Source organism: Rosa chinensis, chromosome 1 (genome assembly GCF_002994745.2).
Source record: "Rosa chinensis cultivar Old Blush chromosome 1, RchiOBHm-V2, whole genome shotgun sequence".
NCBI classification, from domain to species: domain Eukaryota; kingdom Viridiplantae; phylum Streptophyta; class Magnoliopsida; order Rosales; family Rosaceae; genus Rosa; species Rosa chinensis.
Window position 1 is genome coordinate 28106593 of NC_037088.1, and position 19150 is coordinate 28125742.

The following is a 19150-nucleotide window of genomic DNA, read 5'->3' on the forward strand; positions in this document are numbered from 1 at the left end:
GATCAATCCTGCAAATTTTCATCCAAATTAGTAATCCTGAAGGTACTAAATTAAATCAAATTAATGGACGAACCAAATCTGTTTATTCTAAATTGTTCATGTTTATAATGATAAATCACACTTATGAATGCCTTAAAGATTTTCAGTCTAAATGAAAATTTGCATAAATGATCAATTCATAAAGACCTAAAAACTGAATTGTCGAGATGTCGACATTGATAAAAAAGCGGGTCTCCCGAAAAATCTCTTAAATGACAAGAAAAATGAATCCCTTAGTGGAATGGCTCTTTGTAGGGAGGTATAGTGAATTAATGAGATTAACTTTAAAAAAAAAAAAATAGTTGTTGTAGTTTCTGGGTAGAACTCAAGTATCATCGACCTCATAACTTCACCCCACATAAAAACAAACCGAAGATCAAATTCGTATCTTTACTATAAAATAGGTAGATGCCACAAGAATATGAGCCATGAAATGGGAGCAGATCTGTGCTCGATCTCATAATTGCTAAAATGGGAGAGGAGCATATATGTGCCTTGGAATAGGAGATGAGCCTTGAAGACGGTTTTGCAATGCCAGTAGCTATCTCTCTGATGGCAAGACTTGTGTTGTTACTTCATCTGTTCTGACAGGGAGCTAGGTATGCATGTAATGAATCTGAAAACTACAAATGGAAAACTAGTTCCAAGGCTTGCGAGGCTTGTATCTGAAAAGCTAGGACTAATTAAAGCTACTGATCCCATCTCAAAGGGAGCTTATAAATTTATGAAGCTAGTTCTATGTTTTCCAACAAAAGGTAGAGATATTTCTATCCGACTTCTGGGTTTCATTTTTCCAGTAATTTTGTTTTATTCATCTAACACAAATATTAATTGTTGAGTCGTTGATGAAATATATCCTAACACAGTGAAATCAATCGATGAAGAATGTAAACAATGTCAACTCCATGGAGTGGGGGTTGTGATAATTGGCATTTGTGATTTTTTTTTTTGAAAGAATTTAGTGTTATTTGATATCAAAACCATTAAAACAGGCCAGAGTCTAACAGAATTTAATTTTTTTTTGTATAAATAATTTATTTTATTTTATTTTATATTTTATTTAGAATATGTTATATTATTCTTTTTCTAATTATTCATCTACGTGGCATTTGTTACACGAAAAGACTATTTTGTCCACGTCCTAATCACCAACGGGTGCCAAGTAAGTGCCATATCAGAATATTATCAGGGGCCATATTTTCTTGAACGGAAATGAAATTTGCAAAAATATCCTCATCGAAAGAAAGTTGACAAGGAGACGTCGAGCATGGCGTGTGTAATAGGCAACACCAACTTGTAACTAATAGACAACATGGATCAATCGATCCAACACTGAACACAGTAATGCTCTGATCTTCTCGATCCTATAGCTATTGTCGTTTTATCTTTCCCTTCCTCTTGTTGATTATGTGCTATAAGACACCACAGATGATCCAGCATATTTCTTGGGTGTTTATAGCCGTCAGTCCTCTAAACCCAGTTTGTTGTTTTTCTTCTTTATCACTTTTATTCATCTTCAATGTTCTTTGGACATATGTATAAACATCATGATTATGAAGAGAGAACCAGCCTGAAAGTCCAAGGATTTCTTAAATACCAAGAAACATCGTAGTACGTCGATCATCTCAGCAAGTCTCTTTTTCTTTTTGTTCTTCTTGTGTTTTTTAGCTTAAGTTTTGAATGAGAGAGGAAAAAGCTTTAAGTACGGAACTAAATTTATATACAAATTAATAAATCTATACTATTATTAAGAGAAGAGACTTTGTTAGCCAAAATCTAAAATTTTGACAGAAGTCACCTAGAAGATTAATAAACTTTGAGAATTAATTAAATCATAAGGATAATTAAGACATTTACAAAATGTATTTTTATTAAAAAAAAGTACCCACAACCCACTTTTCTCTCTCCCATTTATTTCTTTTCTCTACAATAACCAACTTTTTTTTTTTTATATTCTGAAAAGAAAATAATAATAACTTGCATATGCAGAGCATATGTAGAGAAATGCTAGTATTTATAATCTCAAGAGATTCTGCTCGAAACTTCTCAAAATTTGTCAAGTTTTAAATAGAGGACTAAAGAGATATATTTTCTTTTAACTTCTACCTGAAATCAACTTTTATTGTTGTTAGGACTAATTTGTTCAGCATTCTCGAAACTTCTTAAAATTTGTCAAGTTTTAAATAGAGGACTAAACAGATATATTTTCTTCGAACTTCTACCCGAAATCAACTTTTACTGTTGTTAGGACTAATTTGTTCAGCATTCTCACAAAGATGCCCACTGAAATGATCGATATTAGTCATTCAACTAATTATATAGCTGTGGAATCGAAGGAGAAGGACAATATATAGATAATGGCCAAGAGTATCCAATGCTCAAGTCAAGATAACAATAAGTAAAACTCAAAAACAATGGGATTAAGTGTTTATGAGGTAAGAAGTTCAAAATTCCGCCCACCTCCACCGACCGCCCGCTTGCCCACCAAAATATAAAATAAAATAAAAATATTTTTTTTTGTAAATTTCGACCTTCTAAAATATAATAAGGCATGATTGCATCAATTAATTTTTTTCCTTATAATATTTCTATGTAACTTTCAAGGTATGCGGTTCCAAATTCCATGAAATTATTTCATAATTTGTCATCCACGAAATAACATGTTCTGGTGCAAAAGTCTACTACCTCAAGTTCCAAGAAGCAAGATCCCTGTTAGCCATATTTTCCAGCTTGAAAATAATAATTAATAATATAGGTGTGGGGATGAGTTTCACAACTTGACTGGGTTCCAAATCCCTTTTCAAAAAAAAAAAAAGTTCCAAGAAGCAAGATCCTTGTTAGCCATATTTTCCGATCCCAAAAATGAAATAAAAATAAAGAAGATTCCTTTTAGCCTTTCACATGATAAAATGTACAAAATGGGTAGTCTTGAGGACCCTTTTCTTTCACTTTTCCATGATTTTCTCTTTATCAAGTTCTTATATCAGTTTGATTTTTCTTTTTCTCGGTTTCACCTTTTTCCCATTTTTGTCTGAGACTTTTGCTTCCTTTCGGTATTAAAGGAAACAATACCATATGGGACATAGGGGAGATTACCGCAGAAACTAAATAAAGCAAGGTTCTTAGTAATGGCTTTACCAACAAGTTTTTCTGAACGTTCCATACCCTCTTGTTAAAGAGTTATTCTTATTTACTACTCCTATAAGAGTATGTTGGCACAAAAATACCAATATATTAAAAATATATACTTTATTTGCTACAGCTCTTCTTTAACCCATACGCTCACGATAAGTGGTATTTTAGAATAAATGATGAAACTACTTTTTTTTGTGTGTGTTTTTATTGACAATAAAATCTAATGACCTTTTGTATTTTTGAGGTATTAGGAATAACCTGTGTTTTAAAAAAAAATAATAATAACATGAGCATTTGCATGCGAAATAACACTTAAAAATGTATTATTTATATTTTTGGATCGTATGCATTGCCTAGTGTTAGAAGTTTGTTTTTTTTCTTTTTTTTTTAAATGTCAACATTTTTATTGATCTGTGAATTACACATAATAACCCATCACAATGGTCAATGGGGCTGTAAGAAGATTTATTACCTAAGCAATTCTTTTTTTTTTTATGAGTAATGAAGTGCATCCGAAACTACCCGACACAATCATTATTAAAATTAAATATGCGGGTACCCTTGGCGACATATCTCAAACATGAGAACGTATGAACTTCTTTCCAAAAAGTGAAGGAATTCTACAAAATAAAAAATAAAAAATAAAAGTGAATAAAAAAAATAAAGCCCTACTGAGTATAATTAACTTCATTACTGACTGATTAGTCAGTAACTTGAAACCACTGCCTACTTCTCTCAGCTCTTAATGCTTATAGTTCCGATAGTTTTAGTTCTAATTGGCCTAGGGACTTCTCACTAGTTTGTTATTGCCTCTTCTATATAAAAAAGAAAAAAAAACACTAAAACTAAAAATAAAAGCGAAACCTTGAATCGATACTACGATAGGTATTTTATACCCTCATCTAACAAACTTGAAATTTTCATATATAAGAGGATAATTCATCAAGTACGCTAGTACACATAAACACTTTTTTAAAATTGGATATAATTTGCAGTGTAATATTTTTAAAGAATAGCAACCTGTTATATTACACTTACGAGAATAATAAAATAGCTATTACATTTCAAATATGTCAAACTATGATAAAAATGACTGATTTATACTCATAAAATCATCAATGCTCTTGAGACATATAATTGAAGCGATGCAAAATCGGCATTCAAAATTTGCGCACCTGCAACATAGAAAATGAGATCTTATTAAAAAAAATAGAAATACAAAGAATAAAGAAAAATGGGAAGATACACAAATGCATAGCCAATGCCCAATGGTATCCTAGGATCCAAGGAAACAAAAATTGGGACAAATACACATGCATAGCAAATGGGATCTAATTATCAGAAAAGAGAAAAAGGAAGAACGAAGAACACATGGATGCTCGATCGTCTAAGAAGAAATGATTGCACCAGGAATAATGACTAGTAATCCTGGAGGTTAGCCAGCTCAAGTCCCGATGGTGATCCTTGTCCTCCCATGACAGTGACCCTGCATAAACCTATGTAATTCGTACCCAGTGATTGGACGGTCACACTTTTTAACAACCAGACACTGTAAAAGTAGCAGCAGCAGTCTTTCTTTTCAACCAACTATCCAACCTCCCTCCTCCTCCTCCAGCCCTAAAGTGTTCTTCTCCATCGTTACACACACGTTATCCTCTCTGCTCCTCTCAGTCATTATTATAATATTCTTCCTTCCCCCATTAAAGTCTGCATGTCCTTTATTCTCTGTGTGTGTGTGAGAGAGAGAGAGAGAGAGAGACTTATAATCTAAGCAAAGCTCTGGGATGTCCATCGTGATTATTCCTGCCAATTATGCATGGCTAAATTAATCTAATGGTTGAGCCGTCAGCCTACCTTTTATGATTAGCTTTCGGACACGTAAATTTGAAGCCAACCCCAGATTCACTATTAAAATATGTCTACGTCCAAGATGCAAGTGATCTTGCCATTGGCGTCTGATTGATGTGGCCCGCCTTGGGACAAGAAACCTTTTGACGATTTCATTTATTAATTAAGGTCCGGAGACATTATTGGCACATGGAGAATCCATCCATGCATGGCCCAGAAGTTAAATCCAATCAACAGCTTAATATTTTATTTTCAGTTTCTGTCTCGTTCTCTGATGCAAATACCTAATCTCTGAGCTCAAGTCGTTACCAGGTTATTTAATTCTGTCTTCAGTTTTTAGGAAAGTCTATCTTATGGTAATTATGACTGAAATAGCTAGGTTTGATATGCATGTGTAATGTGTTCGATCAATGTTGGTTTTATTATATTAGTTAATCAAGATGAATGCAATTCCTAGAAGGGCTCTACTAGGGGTTAGTACAGAACATGGTGGTAATGAATCTACAAGGGTTTTGTGGCCTAGTTTAGAGAGTTGGAATGAGACACCGATGCGCTATTTTCTATACCCTGAACAACTCTAACATCCTCCGTATTTTATTTTTTCTCTATTTTAGATAAAAATAAGACTTTTTTGCTCCAACAAATTCCGTAGAACTATCCTAATTTTAGGGATAGTGAAGAAAGAGAAAACAAAGTTATCTAAATTTACAGCAATTTCTAAAATTTTAAGGAAGAATTATGATGATTTTAAAAATTACTGTAAAATAGAGAATTTGTTGGAGTTGGAGAAAAAAAGAGGTTAAGAGAATTTGTTGGAGTTGGAGAAAAAAAGAGGTTAAAATTTTGATTTTTCCTTCCCTATAATATATAAATTATAGAGAAGCCTGTTTTCCTGTGGGTTTTCTATTAGGAGAGACTAAATTTCTTCGTTCTTGATGAGAGACGATTGGGTTAAGTGTTTATGGATATCAGAGACTAGCTATGTCCTTGACATATATGTCTCAATGTGGTCAAGATATATACGTTTCGGGGTGAGGTCGGGCTAGTCTCTTGTTTTCTGAATAAGGCAATCAAAGGAATCAAAGTGTGGGAGGTCTGATCTCTATAAGAGTACTGTGGCGAACATTTATAGTTACCGACTAGGATTTTACCTATGGACCTATGTCCGAAGTTTGAACTTCATTTGGTGGCAGTGGAGTCCGAACAGTGATGGCGATGCTAATGTTTAGAAATAATTTGTATTCGTTTGCATTTCAAATTTCCCTCTATATATATATATATCCCTATATATATATGGGAAAACATCACCAATGGTCACTGAGTTATGACTTATTCGACACTTAACTCACTTTATTTTCAACAATATCACTTAAGTCACTGTAACGTCCCGAACCTGAATTTACCGGTTTACTAGTCATTTGGACGGTAAACAGCCTTTACTTTCACTTTTACTTTCGGTTTAGTACTTTTTGTGGCCCTAAAAGTTGACCTTTTGTTCGGGTCAAAATTTGAGGAAAGGTTCTTCATGGAAGTTGTAGAGGACGTTAAACCGAGCGCGTGCATATGTGGTGCGTAAAAATCGGACTTAGTATGCGAGAGTTATGGCCAAAAATGTGAAGTTACTGTTCATGGTAATTTTTGATTAAAATAGAAAGTTACCTAGGGTAGGTTTCCATTTCCGGAAACCCACCCTTCCCCTTTCTCTCTCCTCCCCCCCGAGCTCTCTCTTCTCCGGTTCGACCCTTTCCTTCCTCCCTCCGATTTCCGGCGATTCCGGCCACCAACCGGCGTGCCACCGGTCACCAGAGGAGCGCTTCCTCCCTCCGAGCACCCCAGCAGCCTTGGTTTTCCACGATTTGGCCGGAAAACCACGGATCGAAGCCTAAACCACTCCGGCTGCAGTTTGGGACTTTTGCCGATTCCCGGCGATTCCGGCCACCTCCGGTCCCCATTTCTTCGTCGAAGGTTTGGTTTTTACCACTGATCATTTCCCCTATGGTCTTGTAACGCGATTTGAAGTGTAGAGGCCGGATCGAATTAGGGTTCTTGAAATTTTCTGGGTTTGTGTTCTTGGATTGATTTCGACTGTTTCTAGTTGTTATTTGGGAATGTTGTAGTTGAGAAGTTGAATCAGTGTGTTGAGTAGGTGCTGCTGCCAAAGTTTGGTGGCCATCGGAGCTGGTGGCGGTGGCGGCGGTGCCGCCACTGTGGGCGGCGGTAGCGGCGGCTAGGGAAGCTTTTTAATTTCATTTTCTGGCTAGTTAAATTCTATAATTATCATAGGGCATATATGTGAAGTTTGGTGAATTTTGGAGGAGTTTGGAATTGTTTGTGAATTTTCGAAGTTTGGAGTTTTGTGGTGGAATCATGGGACATCCGGCCGTCGGATTTCCCTCGTTTTCATTATTGGAATATGTAAATTGAGGAATTGGAATTGTGGAAGAGATTTGGGGTGAATTTGAGAAGTATTGGAGATAGAGATTTTCAGGTTTCGTTTAGGTTCGTAATTATTTTATCGAATTGCCGTTTACGGAAATTTAATTGTGTACAGGGCAATGTTGCGTGCTACGGCTAGATAAAGGAACTCGTTTGTGTGGTCACCCAATAGTACTGTGAGTGGACCTTTGATTTTAATTGATGCATGCAAATTAAATTCCGCATGTTTTAAGATATTGATTTATCAACTTATTTATCGAGCATTTTATTTTGTTTGGTTTATGATTGATTTATTGGTTTGAACATTTGAATTAAATTTCGTTATGCTCGATTTGAGGACTTTGACTCATGCGGATCAATTTATACTATTTATTTATTTCTACTCGACGATTTGAGATTATTAATGAGTTTCGAGGAAGTATAATTTTATACTTATTTATACCTTACTTATATTTGAACCTGAGTTGAGCTTGGCGTGCGGGGTCACGTCTTTATACATTTGGATTTTTACTTTGTGAAATAAGTGGGGAAATTATACAGTTTTGCTTGGCTTTCGACTATCTTCTTTTTCACCATACGCGGGTCATGTGTTTAGGTCTCCTCCTCACTTACTTTGTGTTTGTGGGTGGCAGTGAGGTAGCTTTCTCCTCCTCACGTGGGTGGTAGTCGAGGTTATATTCTCCTCCTCGCACAATCTATGTGCGAATGGTAGTTGAGGTTATTAGTTCTCCTCCTCGCACAATCTATGTGCGAATGGCAGTCGAGGGTAGGTTGAGCCTGAGGGGCTCCATTCCCGTATGGTGAACCCATTTCCCCTATGTTCTTTGATTGTTGTTCTTAGCTAGTGGGGCTAGCTCGATTTTCATTTAACCAGCGGGGCTGGTCTTGTTTTCCTTGAGTATCGGAGTTCCAACTTTTTCTTTTAAATCATATGGGACTAGCGGGGCTAGTCGGTTTTTATGAGTGGAATTTCTCTTGTTTTGTTTTCGTTAATCATTGCATGCATCGGGAATTTCTAAAAGAAATAAATGTGGGAAAGTATAAAATCCATTTGGTTTATATTTGTTTATTTTTGTCCACTCACGCTAACGTTTTTATGTACTTTCCCCTGGGCCCTTCGTTTTCAAATGCCCAGTTTGCAGGCGTTATTAGTTGAGGTCGGGCGTACGTGGTTCGAGGCATAGTTGACGAATAGCTTCCGCACTTCTTTGTTTGGCTCTGATCTATTGTGGGTTACTGTTTTGGGTAGTCCACTTTAGGGGTGACTCGACCAGTTCTCGGTAGAGTTATCACTAAGGTGGGCCCCGCAGGGCCACCTCGGGTTCCAGGGTGGAATCCGGGGCGGGTCCTGTCAGTTGGTATCAGAGCATTAGGTTGTTAGGTTCTGTAGACTCGTTTCTATTCTGTTACCTTATATGCTTGGTGTTGCCTAGTACCTCTCGAGTGATGGCCCGACTGCAGCGGTTCCCCATCGTGTACTCTTCGGTGCTGTGGTATTCATCAAGTGTGTAAGGTACAAAGTTAGTTGGTTCTCTTCTGGTGCTATGCCTCTTGTACGCCGACCTCCTGGGGTTTTCTTTGCGTATTCGATTGGTTAATTACCTTGCGCCTATCCCCGGTGATGGTAGAGTAAAACTACTCTACAGTTTCGAGTTGTGCTACGAAATGTGATTTGAGGAAAATGTTATGGTTGTCTTTTCCTCGATGTCAACAATTTTGTTGGGGCATGGATTAGGGTGCGGAAACCAGAGTTCGAGTTTGTGTTTGAGTGTCTGTGATGAGTGACAATATTTTTGGGTTGTCTCTGCGTACTATAATTGCTTCGGAAATTGGATTGTTACGTGGCGGGACCACTTTCTGATCTGTGTGTTGTGTGGTTTGATACAAGATATTGGACGAGTGCTATTTGTTCTCCATCATGGATACCCTGGTGAATGGTGTTTTGTCGTCCTAGAAAACTGGTTGTTGTTTGAGTTTAATACGTGTAGAGGATTGCTTTGGAGGAATTGAGTAATCTTACTATTTTGGTGCCATTACTGGTGGTAATAGTTAAGTTATTGAGATATTTGTTCTGACGATGAAACGAGTTTCGAAAGATGTGTTACATGACGTGATCGGCTATGTAAGTGACATTCGGGGACGTGTATAGTTGTTACTTGTCCGTGTTAATTTCGAGGGCGAAATTTTTTTTAAGGAGGGGAGATTGTAACGTCCCGAACCTGAATTTACCGGTTTACTAGTCATTTGGACGGTAAACAGCCTTTACTTTCACTTTTACTTTCGGTTTAGTACTTTTTGTGGCCCTAAAAGTTGACCTTTTGTTCGGGTCAAAATTTGAGGAAAGGTTCTTCATGGAAGTTGTAGAGGACGTTAAACCGAGCGCGTGCATATGTGGTGCGTAAAAATCGGACTTAGTATGCGAGAGTTATGGCCAAAAATGTGAAGTTACTGTTCATGGTAATTTTTGATTAAAATAGAAAGTTACCTAGGGTAGGTTTCCATTTCCGGAAACCCACCCTTCCCCTTTCTCTCTCCTCCCCCCCCGAGCTCTCTCTTCTCCGGTTCGACCCTTTCCTTCCTCCCTCCGATTTCCGGCGATTCCGGCCACCAACCGGCGTGCCACCGGTCACCAGAGGAGCGCTTCCTCCCTCCGAGCACCCCAGCAGCCTTGGTTTTCCACGATTTGGCCGGAAAACCACGGATCGAAGCCTAAACCACTCCGGCTGCAGTTTGGGACTTTTGCCGATTCCCGGCGATTCCGGCCACCTCCGGTCCCCATTTCTTCGTCGAAGGTTTGGTTTTTACCACTGATCATTTCCCCTATGGTCTTGTAACGCGATTTGAAGTGTAGAGGCCGGATCGAATTAGGGTTCTTGAAATTTTCTGGGTTTGTGTTCTTGGATTGATTTCGACTGTTTCTAGTTGTTATTTGGGAATGTTGTAGTTGAGAAGTTGAATCAGTGTGTTGAGTAGGTGCTGCTGCCAAAGTTTGGTGGCCATCGGAGCTGGTGGCGGTGGCGGCGGTGCCGCCACTGTGGGCGGCGGTAGCGGCGGCTAGGGAAGCTTTTTAATTTCATTTTCTGGCTAGTTAAATTCTATAATTATCATAGGGCATATATGTGAAGTTTGGTGAATTTTGGAGGAGTTTGGAATTGTTTGTGAATTTTCGAAGTTTGGAGTTTTGTGGTGGAATCATGGGACATCCGGCCGTCGGATTTCCCTCGTTTTCATTATTGGAATATGTAAATTGAGGAATTGGAATTGTGGAAGAGATTTGGGGTGAATTTGAGAAGTATTGGAGATAGAGATTTTCAGGTTTCGTTTAGGTTCGTAATTATTTTATCGAATTGCCGTTTACGGAAATTTAATTGTGTACAGGGCAATGTTGCGTGCTACGGCTAGATAAAGGAACTCGTTTGTGTGGTCACCCAATAGTACTGTGAGTGGACCTTTGATTTTAATTGATGCATGCAAATTAAATTCCGCATGTTTTAAGATATTGATTTATCAACTTATTTATCGAGCATTTTATTTTGTTTGGTTTATGATTGATTTATTGGTTTGAACATTTGAATTAAATTTCGTTATGCTCGATTTGAGGACTTTGACTCATGCGGATCAATTTATACTATTTATTTATTTCTACTCGACGATTTGAGATTATTAATGAGTTTCGAGGAAGTATAATTTTATACTTATTTATACCTTACTTATATTTGAACCTGAGTTGAGCTTGGCGTGCGGGGTCACGTCTTTATACATTTGGATTTTTACTTTGTGAAATAAGTGGGGAAATTATACAGTTTTGCTTGGCTTTCGACTATCTTCTTTTTCACCATACGCGGGTCATGTGTTTAGGTCTCCTCCTCACTTACTTTGTGTTTGTGGGTGGCAGTGAGGTAGCTTTCTCCTCCTCACGTGGGTGGTAGTCGAGGTTATATTCTCCTCCTCGCACAATCTATGTGCGAATGGTAGTTGAGGTTATTAGTTCTCCTCCTCGCACAATCTATGTGCGAATGGCAGTCGAGGGTAGGTTGAGCCTGAGGGGCTCCATTCCCGTATGGTGAACCCATTTCCCCTATGTTCTTTGATTGTTGTTCTTAGCTAGTGGGGCTAGCTCGATTTTCATTTAACCAGCGGGGCTGGTCTTGTTTTCCTTGAGTATCGGAGTTCCAACTTTTTCTTTTAAATCATATGGGACTAGCGGGGCTAGTCGGTTTTTATGAGTGGAATTTCTCTTGTTTTGTTTTCGTTAATCATTGCATGCATCGGGAATTTCTAAAAGAAATAAATGTGGGAAAGTATAAAATCCATTTGGTTTATATTTGTTTATTTTTGTCCACTCACGCTAACGTTTTTATGTACTTTCCCCTGGGCCCTTCGTTTTCAAATGCCCAGTTTGCAGGCGTTATTAGTTGAGGTCGGGCGTACGTGGTTCGAGGCATAGTTGACGAATAGCTTCCGCACTTCTTTGTTTGGCTCTGATCTATTGTGGGTTACTGTTTTGGGTAGTCCACTTTAGGGGTGACTCGACCAGTTCTCGGTAGAGTTATCACTAAGGTGGGCCCCGCAGGGCCACCTCGGGTTCCAGGGTGGAATCCGGGGCGGGTCCTGTCACACTCAGTTTTACAACCGTCTTTCACTTAACTCACTGTCGTTAATTATGCAGTTAAAAGTTATTAAAATTGAGGGTATATTTGTCTAAACTCTAAAAAAATGCATTTCTAACTTCTTCTTTTTTTAAAAGACAATTTTTTTTTTCAAATTATATTTAAGTTAAAAAATTTATTTTTTATTAGAAATCTCAGAAATTTAAAAAATTGAAAAAAGTGTAATAAATGTAAATTGAGGGTATATTTGTCTAAACACTAAAAAAATGCATTTCAGACCTTTTTTTTTTTTTTTTTAAAGACAATTTTTTTCAAATTATATTTAAGTTAAAAAAATCATTTTTTATTAGAAATTTTAAAAAATTGAAAAAAAATCTAATAAATGTAGTTTTTTTTTAAGTTAAAAATGATTTTTAAGTGTTTTGACAAATATACCATCAATTTTAACGGCTTCTAACGGTAGAATTAACGGCAATGAGTTAAGTAAAAGACGGATGTAAAACTGAGTGAGTTAAGTGATATTGTTGAAAATACAATGAGTTAAGTGTCGAATAAGTCATAACTCAGTGACCATTAGTGATATTTCCCCTATATATATATATATATAAGACGGATGTAAAACTGAGTGAGTTAAGTGATATTGTTGAAAATACAATGAGTTAAGTGTCGAATAAGTCATAACTCAGTGACCATTAGTGATATATATATATATATATATATATATCTCGTAGTCTTTTTAATTAGGGGAACTCAACTAGCAAATAGGGTCATAGTATATTACTGCATTGCCCACTTAGAGTAAGGAGGAATAATTACAATGAATGAAATTAACGGAAAAAAAAAAAAAAAAAGGACTCCCCTATAGTCCTATATCACTAATTATTCACTCAAATGGTATGTAAAAACACAGAAAACTTAAGAATATTTTTGATAAAAGCTTGCAAATACATGTGGTACTAGAGATTTCAAAAATACATGTGGTACTAGAGAACCATGTATTTTTGATAAAATACATGCAAATACATGTGGTACGAGATTTCAAAAATATAGTAATAGTATACTATCCTTTTCTGAAAGAAAAAAAATAATAATAGATGAGCACTGCTTACATTAATGATACGGCGATCATTAATGGTGGGGCCTTTCTGAAGGGTTGTCGAGAAATAGTGGGTGATTTAATATTGAACTAGTTATTTACGGTAAAGTAATTTAGGATATATTATTAAATTTTATTTTTGGAGAATGGGATATATTGTGATTTGATTTTGCTAAAACTACTAAATATTTTGAACGTGTCATTTAGACATTTACAAGTCATGTAGTCATTTGATGTAAATTTGAATATATTTTTAGGTAACTTAAATTCGCGCCTTATATTGTTAAGATTATTTGTCTATAATTTTGAAATAGAAATGAAGATTGAAACCTAGCAGAGTTTTGTTAGGGTTGAGCGGTAGCGGCCTTTGGGATTGGCGCTACAACATCCTTCCCCTTCTTTATGGGGGATCTATTTCGACACCGTCTGTGGTGTCTGACACATGGAAAGCGGAGCTTCTGCTTCTTCCCTATTCTCATCTTTCTCCAAGAAAGTGTGGCAGGTTTTTATGCATAGCTAAAGGGTTCCAAAATCTGTAGATTCAATTTTCTTTAAGTCTGACGGCCATCTGTTTGGGGCCCATTAAGACACATAGTGCTCTTCAGGCGAACTCTTGGTTGGCAAGGGTGAAGCTGATTGAAAATCTCAGGTCTAAACGAGGGCGTTTGAATGATGTATTCATTCCTGCATGTTCTCATTTTGACGGGTGGTTTCATCCACTTCTAATCAGGTTGTGTCTGGTCTTGACCAACACCTTGGTCATCCTGCAACAACGGCTCTGTTGCCTTTTCATGCTTAACATGTTGTGGTTCTGCTGGATGGGAACGATTGGTAATTGACAAGCCTAAAAGTTGTTGGTTGGTCAACGTTGGTATTGGCAGACGACTTGGAGCGTTGGTAATGATGGCGGCAATACAAGTTTGACTGCTTGGAGAAGAGTCACAAGAGTTTACGCAAAATTAATTATTCATTTTTGGGCTTGGATCCTTTGAGGGGACTAAATTAGCAGTGATTGAGCCAACTTATTTTTGGATTCGCATTTGGGATCCTCAGAGTGTGTTTTGGCCTCTAGCGGCTAAGAGTTTTTTATGCTTCTGCAGCTTATCTACTGTGCCTTGTTTTTACGTACACTGAATTGAAGTGATTTCTGGAGCATCACTATTGAGTGCATTGGCGAAGGAAATCTCATTTAAATCTTAATTTTGTGTTAGACTACTAATTATATATGGTAGTGTGCACTTACTATATAAGTGAGATTCATTATAACAGTAGATGATGCTAGTCTTTTCTAACTGCTTATATGATTTAAGCAAAGGAAATCATTGTTAGTGTCGTTTTGACCTCTGAATAATATTATCTATATTTACTAAAAAAAAAAAAGAATTTTTTAACTATAAAAAATAAAACTCTTGACTGGGGATTTTAAAACTCAAATGTTTAATTTTTCATTTTTTTGGGTCCAATTTTAAGTTTAGTATTCGAATATAGAATAGAGTCTTTGAACAGCCGTATAATTGAGAAAAATTTTCTATGTGACAATATTTTGACAATAAATTTTGAATTTCTCCTTAGTTTATGAAGCTCCTTTTCTGTTTTGATTTATTGCTTTTGAATTTTAGTTTTATGCTGGTAAATAAGTCCTTATCATTTTTTAGTAGGGCGACATGGGCTCTATCTCAGATTGCACTCTCAGTGTGCATTGTCTGGCCTAGCGAGGCGGCGAGCCGTTTACTGGATCAAATGGACACAACCTCCTAATAGCAGGATGGAGTGTAATGTTGCCGGATTTATTTATGTGCCACAATATGTTAGGAAAGTTGTGCTATTTGAAATGATGCTTCTTCGTGATAGAGTTATCTTTCCATTATGTCACCACTTTATCAGAGCAAATGGAGTAGCTAGTCGAACACTCTTTGCGAATTGGTGCATGCTAGAATATATAGATTTTGTGGAGAATCTTGGTATTATTTCAGGATGTTCTTTTGATGCTTATTGTACTATGGGGTTTAGACTTTATGTTCCCCCTTACATTCTACAGTTTCATTAATCAAGGTTTGAGAGCAGTCGCACCAGCCCCATTTATATATATAAAGAACATTATTTTAGCAGTTGTTGAGTAAGTTGGCAATTAAAGAAGGGGGGTTAAATTTGCACACTCCTAATTGCAAATGACACACCCTTTCATTTTTTTAATACTATTTCATCTCACAACTTTTCACACTTCCTAAAATACCCTAAAGTCAAATTTTTTTTTTGGTCCTCTCTCTCTCTCTCTCTCTCTCTCTCTCTCTCTCTCTCTCTCTCTCTCTCTCTCTCTCTCTCCCTCCCTCCCTCCTCCAAAATCACGACAATCCTCTGTGAATCTTTTGGGAAAGATAGGAAATTCAACCCAGACCCAATTTTGGCAAAGATCAGATTCGAAGTACCTCGAAGACGATCGGCCTTGCAGAACCAGACCCGCTGACGTCAAGCATCAGAAGCTTCAAGTTGGAGCTTCAGAGATCGGAAAAACCCAGACCAGAGCGTCAATGCCGACGACACCAGTTTCTTCTTCGGACTCCGACCATCCCAACTCTGACGACCAGGACCAGCGAAAATTCGTTCTCATGCCTTCTAGCTCTTCTAGGTTCATTTTCCGTCTTGTGTACACCTGTAGACGTATCAACCTCGACTAGAGCTGAGTTTTCGAAGCTGCTGGGTTGGTGTACATCTGCTCCGTTTTTCACCGTCGAAATTCCCGGAAGTATCGTGTTTTGAAATTGAGCCTAGGTGAGTTACGTTATCCTTAGTCTTGGTGAATTGTGGTTGCTGTTGCATGATGGGTTGTTGATGTTGAGTTGGTTGGACTACAGAAACGATGAAATGAATGGTACCCAAAGTTTGGAATTCCCTCTGCTCGTTGTGCACAGAGCAACTTGCAAATGGGCACTTTGCTTTTAGTCAATTGGATGAAGTTGGATTATGATCGGGTTCTGTCATTTGATCGTTGAAGGTAAAATTTGGAATTCCAAAACAGAAATGTTCTTTGGTCAATTCTTGGTTATGAATTTGTTGTTTGCCCAGAATATATATGCTCTACATGTGTAATAGTTTTTTATTTAAGAAAATAAATAAAATAAAATAAAACAGTTATTGTAGAGAGAAAATACTCAAATAGTGGGAGAGAAAAATGGGGATTGTGAGAATTTTTTTTAAATTTTCTTAATAAAAATCTACTTTATAATTGTTATATTTACTCTTGTGATTTAATTTATTCTCAAAATTTTTTAATATTTCAGGATTAAATCTGTCAAAAAATTTAGTTTTGGCTAACATGAGTTTGTGGAAATAATCCTTTCAGGGTTATATATCCTTTTAATAATAATATAGATATATAATATTTGTAGAGCATAATAAGTATGATAACATGAGTTTGTGCAAAGCTTAAGTATTTCAAAACAAAAAAGTGTAGAAAAGAAATGCAGCTATAACTTCTTATATAATGCTTAATTGTAATGTATGTTACATTGTTTTCTACACATTCACGAGTTTTACAAGCAAAGCATACTAATATACGGGGTGAAAAATTAGTTTCAACTTGACTTTTTAATTTTTTTTTAATTATTGAGGCAAGTTCAAACAATTTAAAAACGAATCGAACCCAATCAGACTTATTGTATCAAGCTAATCTTTTTTGTCCTAATTAGAAAAAAAAGAAAAAAACCTTTTCTTTACATTTTTGAAGAAAAAATTTCACAGGGATCAATCGAATAAATTATGGATCGATGGCAATAAGGGTACTGATGTAATCTCCAACTAGTCTGTATTGATAGTGTTATAGACTCAGTGATGACCAAATTGAATCACCTTTCATGATATTATTTCACCTGGTACGCACACCAAATTTTCACCCTTCGAATGCACAATTTTACATGTGGCACAATCAGATTTCCAGTGAAATCTCAAATGATAGATCTTATGTCTGTAGTATACATTGATTATTAACCCTCAATATTCAATGTGATAATTGGATTTAAGTTGATTTACAAAATTATGTTTTAGAAACAAATAATTCATGAACTCTACTCGAATATGGAGTAATTGAATTGTGAGCATAAAAATTATTGTGATACGTCGATCACTACAATACATTGCCAATACGGTGAAAGTTTTGAAAGTAGCTTCAGCTATATATGGAGAAACTTATCATTATATTTAGAGATCGTGTTTGTCTCATTTCATGCAACAGAAAAATACAGTAAAAGAACCGAGAGAGACAGTTTACCACGGAGTAAAAATCCATGTGCGATAAATTGATTTATCCTAGCTTGTCATTTTGTCAAGCTCTCTTGTGCTTATCTTTCTAGATTAGTTGTCAAAACTGACAAAACAAGCACATTTAAGACACACGAGTCTATGACATCCCATATTGTATCATTCTTCGGATTATCAAACACTACAAACCTCTCTCCCTCTCTCTCTAAATAGAACACAAATTAATAACGTTTTTGGATCCCAAAGCCGTATCGTTCACTCAACTCAACGCAGAAAATGTCAAAAAAGACAGATCAACCATCTTGATAGCCAACAACCACTAAATTACGAACACGAAAAAAAACCATCAAACTCAGAGCTTGCTTACCCTTTACTTAATTCTCATAATACTCGAACGATCACACCAACCTCTCATCTACCCTCTCTCTCCCTCTCTCTCTCCCCAAAGCCCCCCCCCCCCCCCCCCCCCCCCCCCCCTCCTCCTCCTCTCTCTCCTCGCAGATCATGCTTTTCAAAATATATTAATCTGCTATTTTATCACACAGCCCCTCTCTTAATTGAACAAGAAGAACATAGAATTTGAATACCAATCTAATAGTCAAAGTCCACAAATGAATAAAATTCTTCACAGACCAATCCGGTGTAGAAGAAACTCGTAGTGGTTGAATATTCATAGAGATATATCATTCAGGGATTCAGATCAAATCGTCCGAAACTGACCGGCCGGAAAATTCAATGGACCAGTGAATTTAGAACCGTACGTGTAATACAAATTTATAAGAACGCAGCCTTTTGAATTTGAACAATACAAAGAAGATCACAACGATCACATATGTATATAAAACCCGTGTAATAACAACGAGGTGAAAGAAATTAAAAAACCGTGTAATTGGGATATTTTTATTTACATGGGCAGCTCCTCTTGTTGAACAAACCAGTTGATCCGAAAAAGGCATCGACTTCGTCGCGATTCACGACCTCAAAGAATTGCAGCTCCGTCAGCTTCCTCTTGCAGGAGCCGGCAGCTCTTCTTGGCTTTCTGGGCGCCGGCGGGCAGGTGACGACTGCTGGGATTTTGCTGGCTTCCGATTTCGGGGTGCGGCAGCACTCGTCTTCGAGGACGGCGTCGTTTGTGGCATCTTGTTGTTGTGGTTGAGATTTGGGGGTTTGGATTTTGATGGAGGGGAGTGATCGCATGAGGGATGGAAGGTCTTGGCACAAGTCTAGACCACTGGTGGCCATGGTGATATGTATGTATGGGTGTGTGTGTGCGGGGATTGTAGAAGAAATAAGATATGGATGGAGAGATGGAGATGATGGACAGATCGATATATGATGGTGTGGAATATTATGGAGGTGTCGATAGTTATATATAATCTGCGGTAAAGGGTCTAAATTCTCTCTATCTCAAGCTAAGCTGGGCAACGTGTTAAAGAGTGGGAAGGCGTGCATTGGAAGGTAATAGAGAGTAGAGAGACAGTTTAGAGAGAGAGAGAGAGAGAGAGAGAGAGAGAGAGAGAGAGAGAGAGAGAGTGGAGACAAAGACAGAAGGGTCATTGCTGCTTCTTTATTCTATCTTCTTCTCTTTGGAAAATGACCTGTACTACGTTTGCTCTTCTGCGTCAAATCTACCATTGATTACTAATTACACCCACCATTATCGAATAGCAAATATGGCAAAGCCCCATTCCCCTCTCTCTCTCTCTCTCTCTCTCTCTCTCTCTCAAGTCTC

General features: G+C 37.1%; 1 protein-coding gene across 1 annotated transcript; it reads right to left on the reverse strand.

The window, feature by feature from the left end:
- Positions 1-18061: 18061 nt before the first annotated feature.
- On the reverse strand, positions 18062-18844 carry LOC112182819 (cyclin-dependent protein kinase inhibitor SMR1). Its single transcript, XM_024321364.2, has one exon. It carries the CDS (start codon positions 18658-18660, stop codon positions 18319-18321), a length of 342 nt encoding a protein of 113 aa, XP_024177132.1. The 5' UTR covers positions 18661-18844; the 3' UTR covers positions 18062-18318.
- Between the last annotated feature and the right edge of the window lie 306 nt (positions 18845-19150).

Bases quoted from the DNA above. Each gene is read 5' to 3' on its own strand.
- LOC112182819 (XM_024321364.2), bottom strand. From the start codon at position 18,660: ATGGCCACCAGTGGTCTAGACTTGTGCCAAGACCTTCCATCCCTCATG.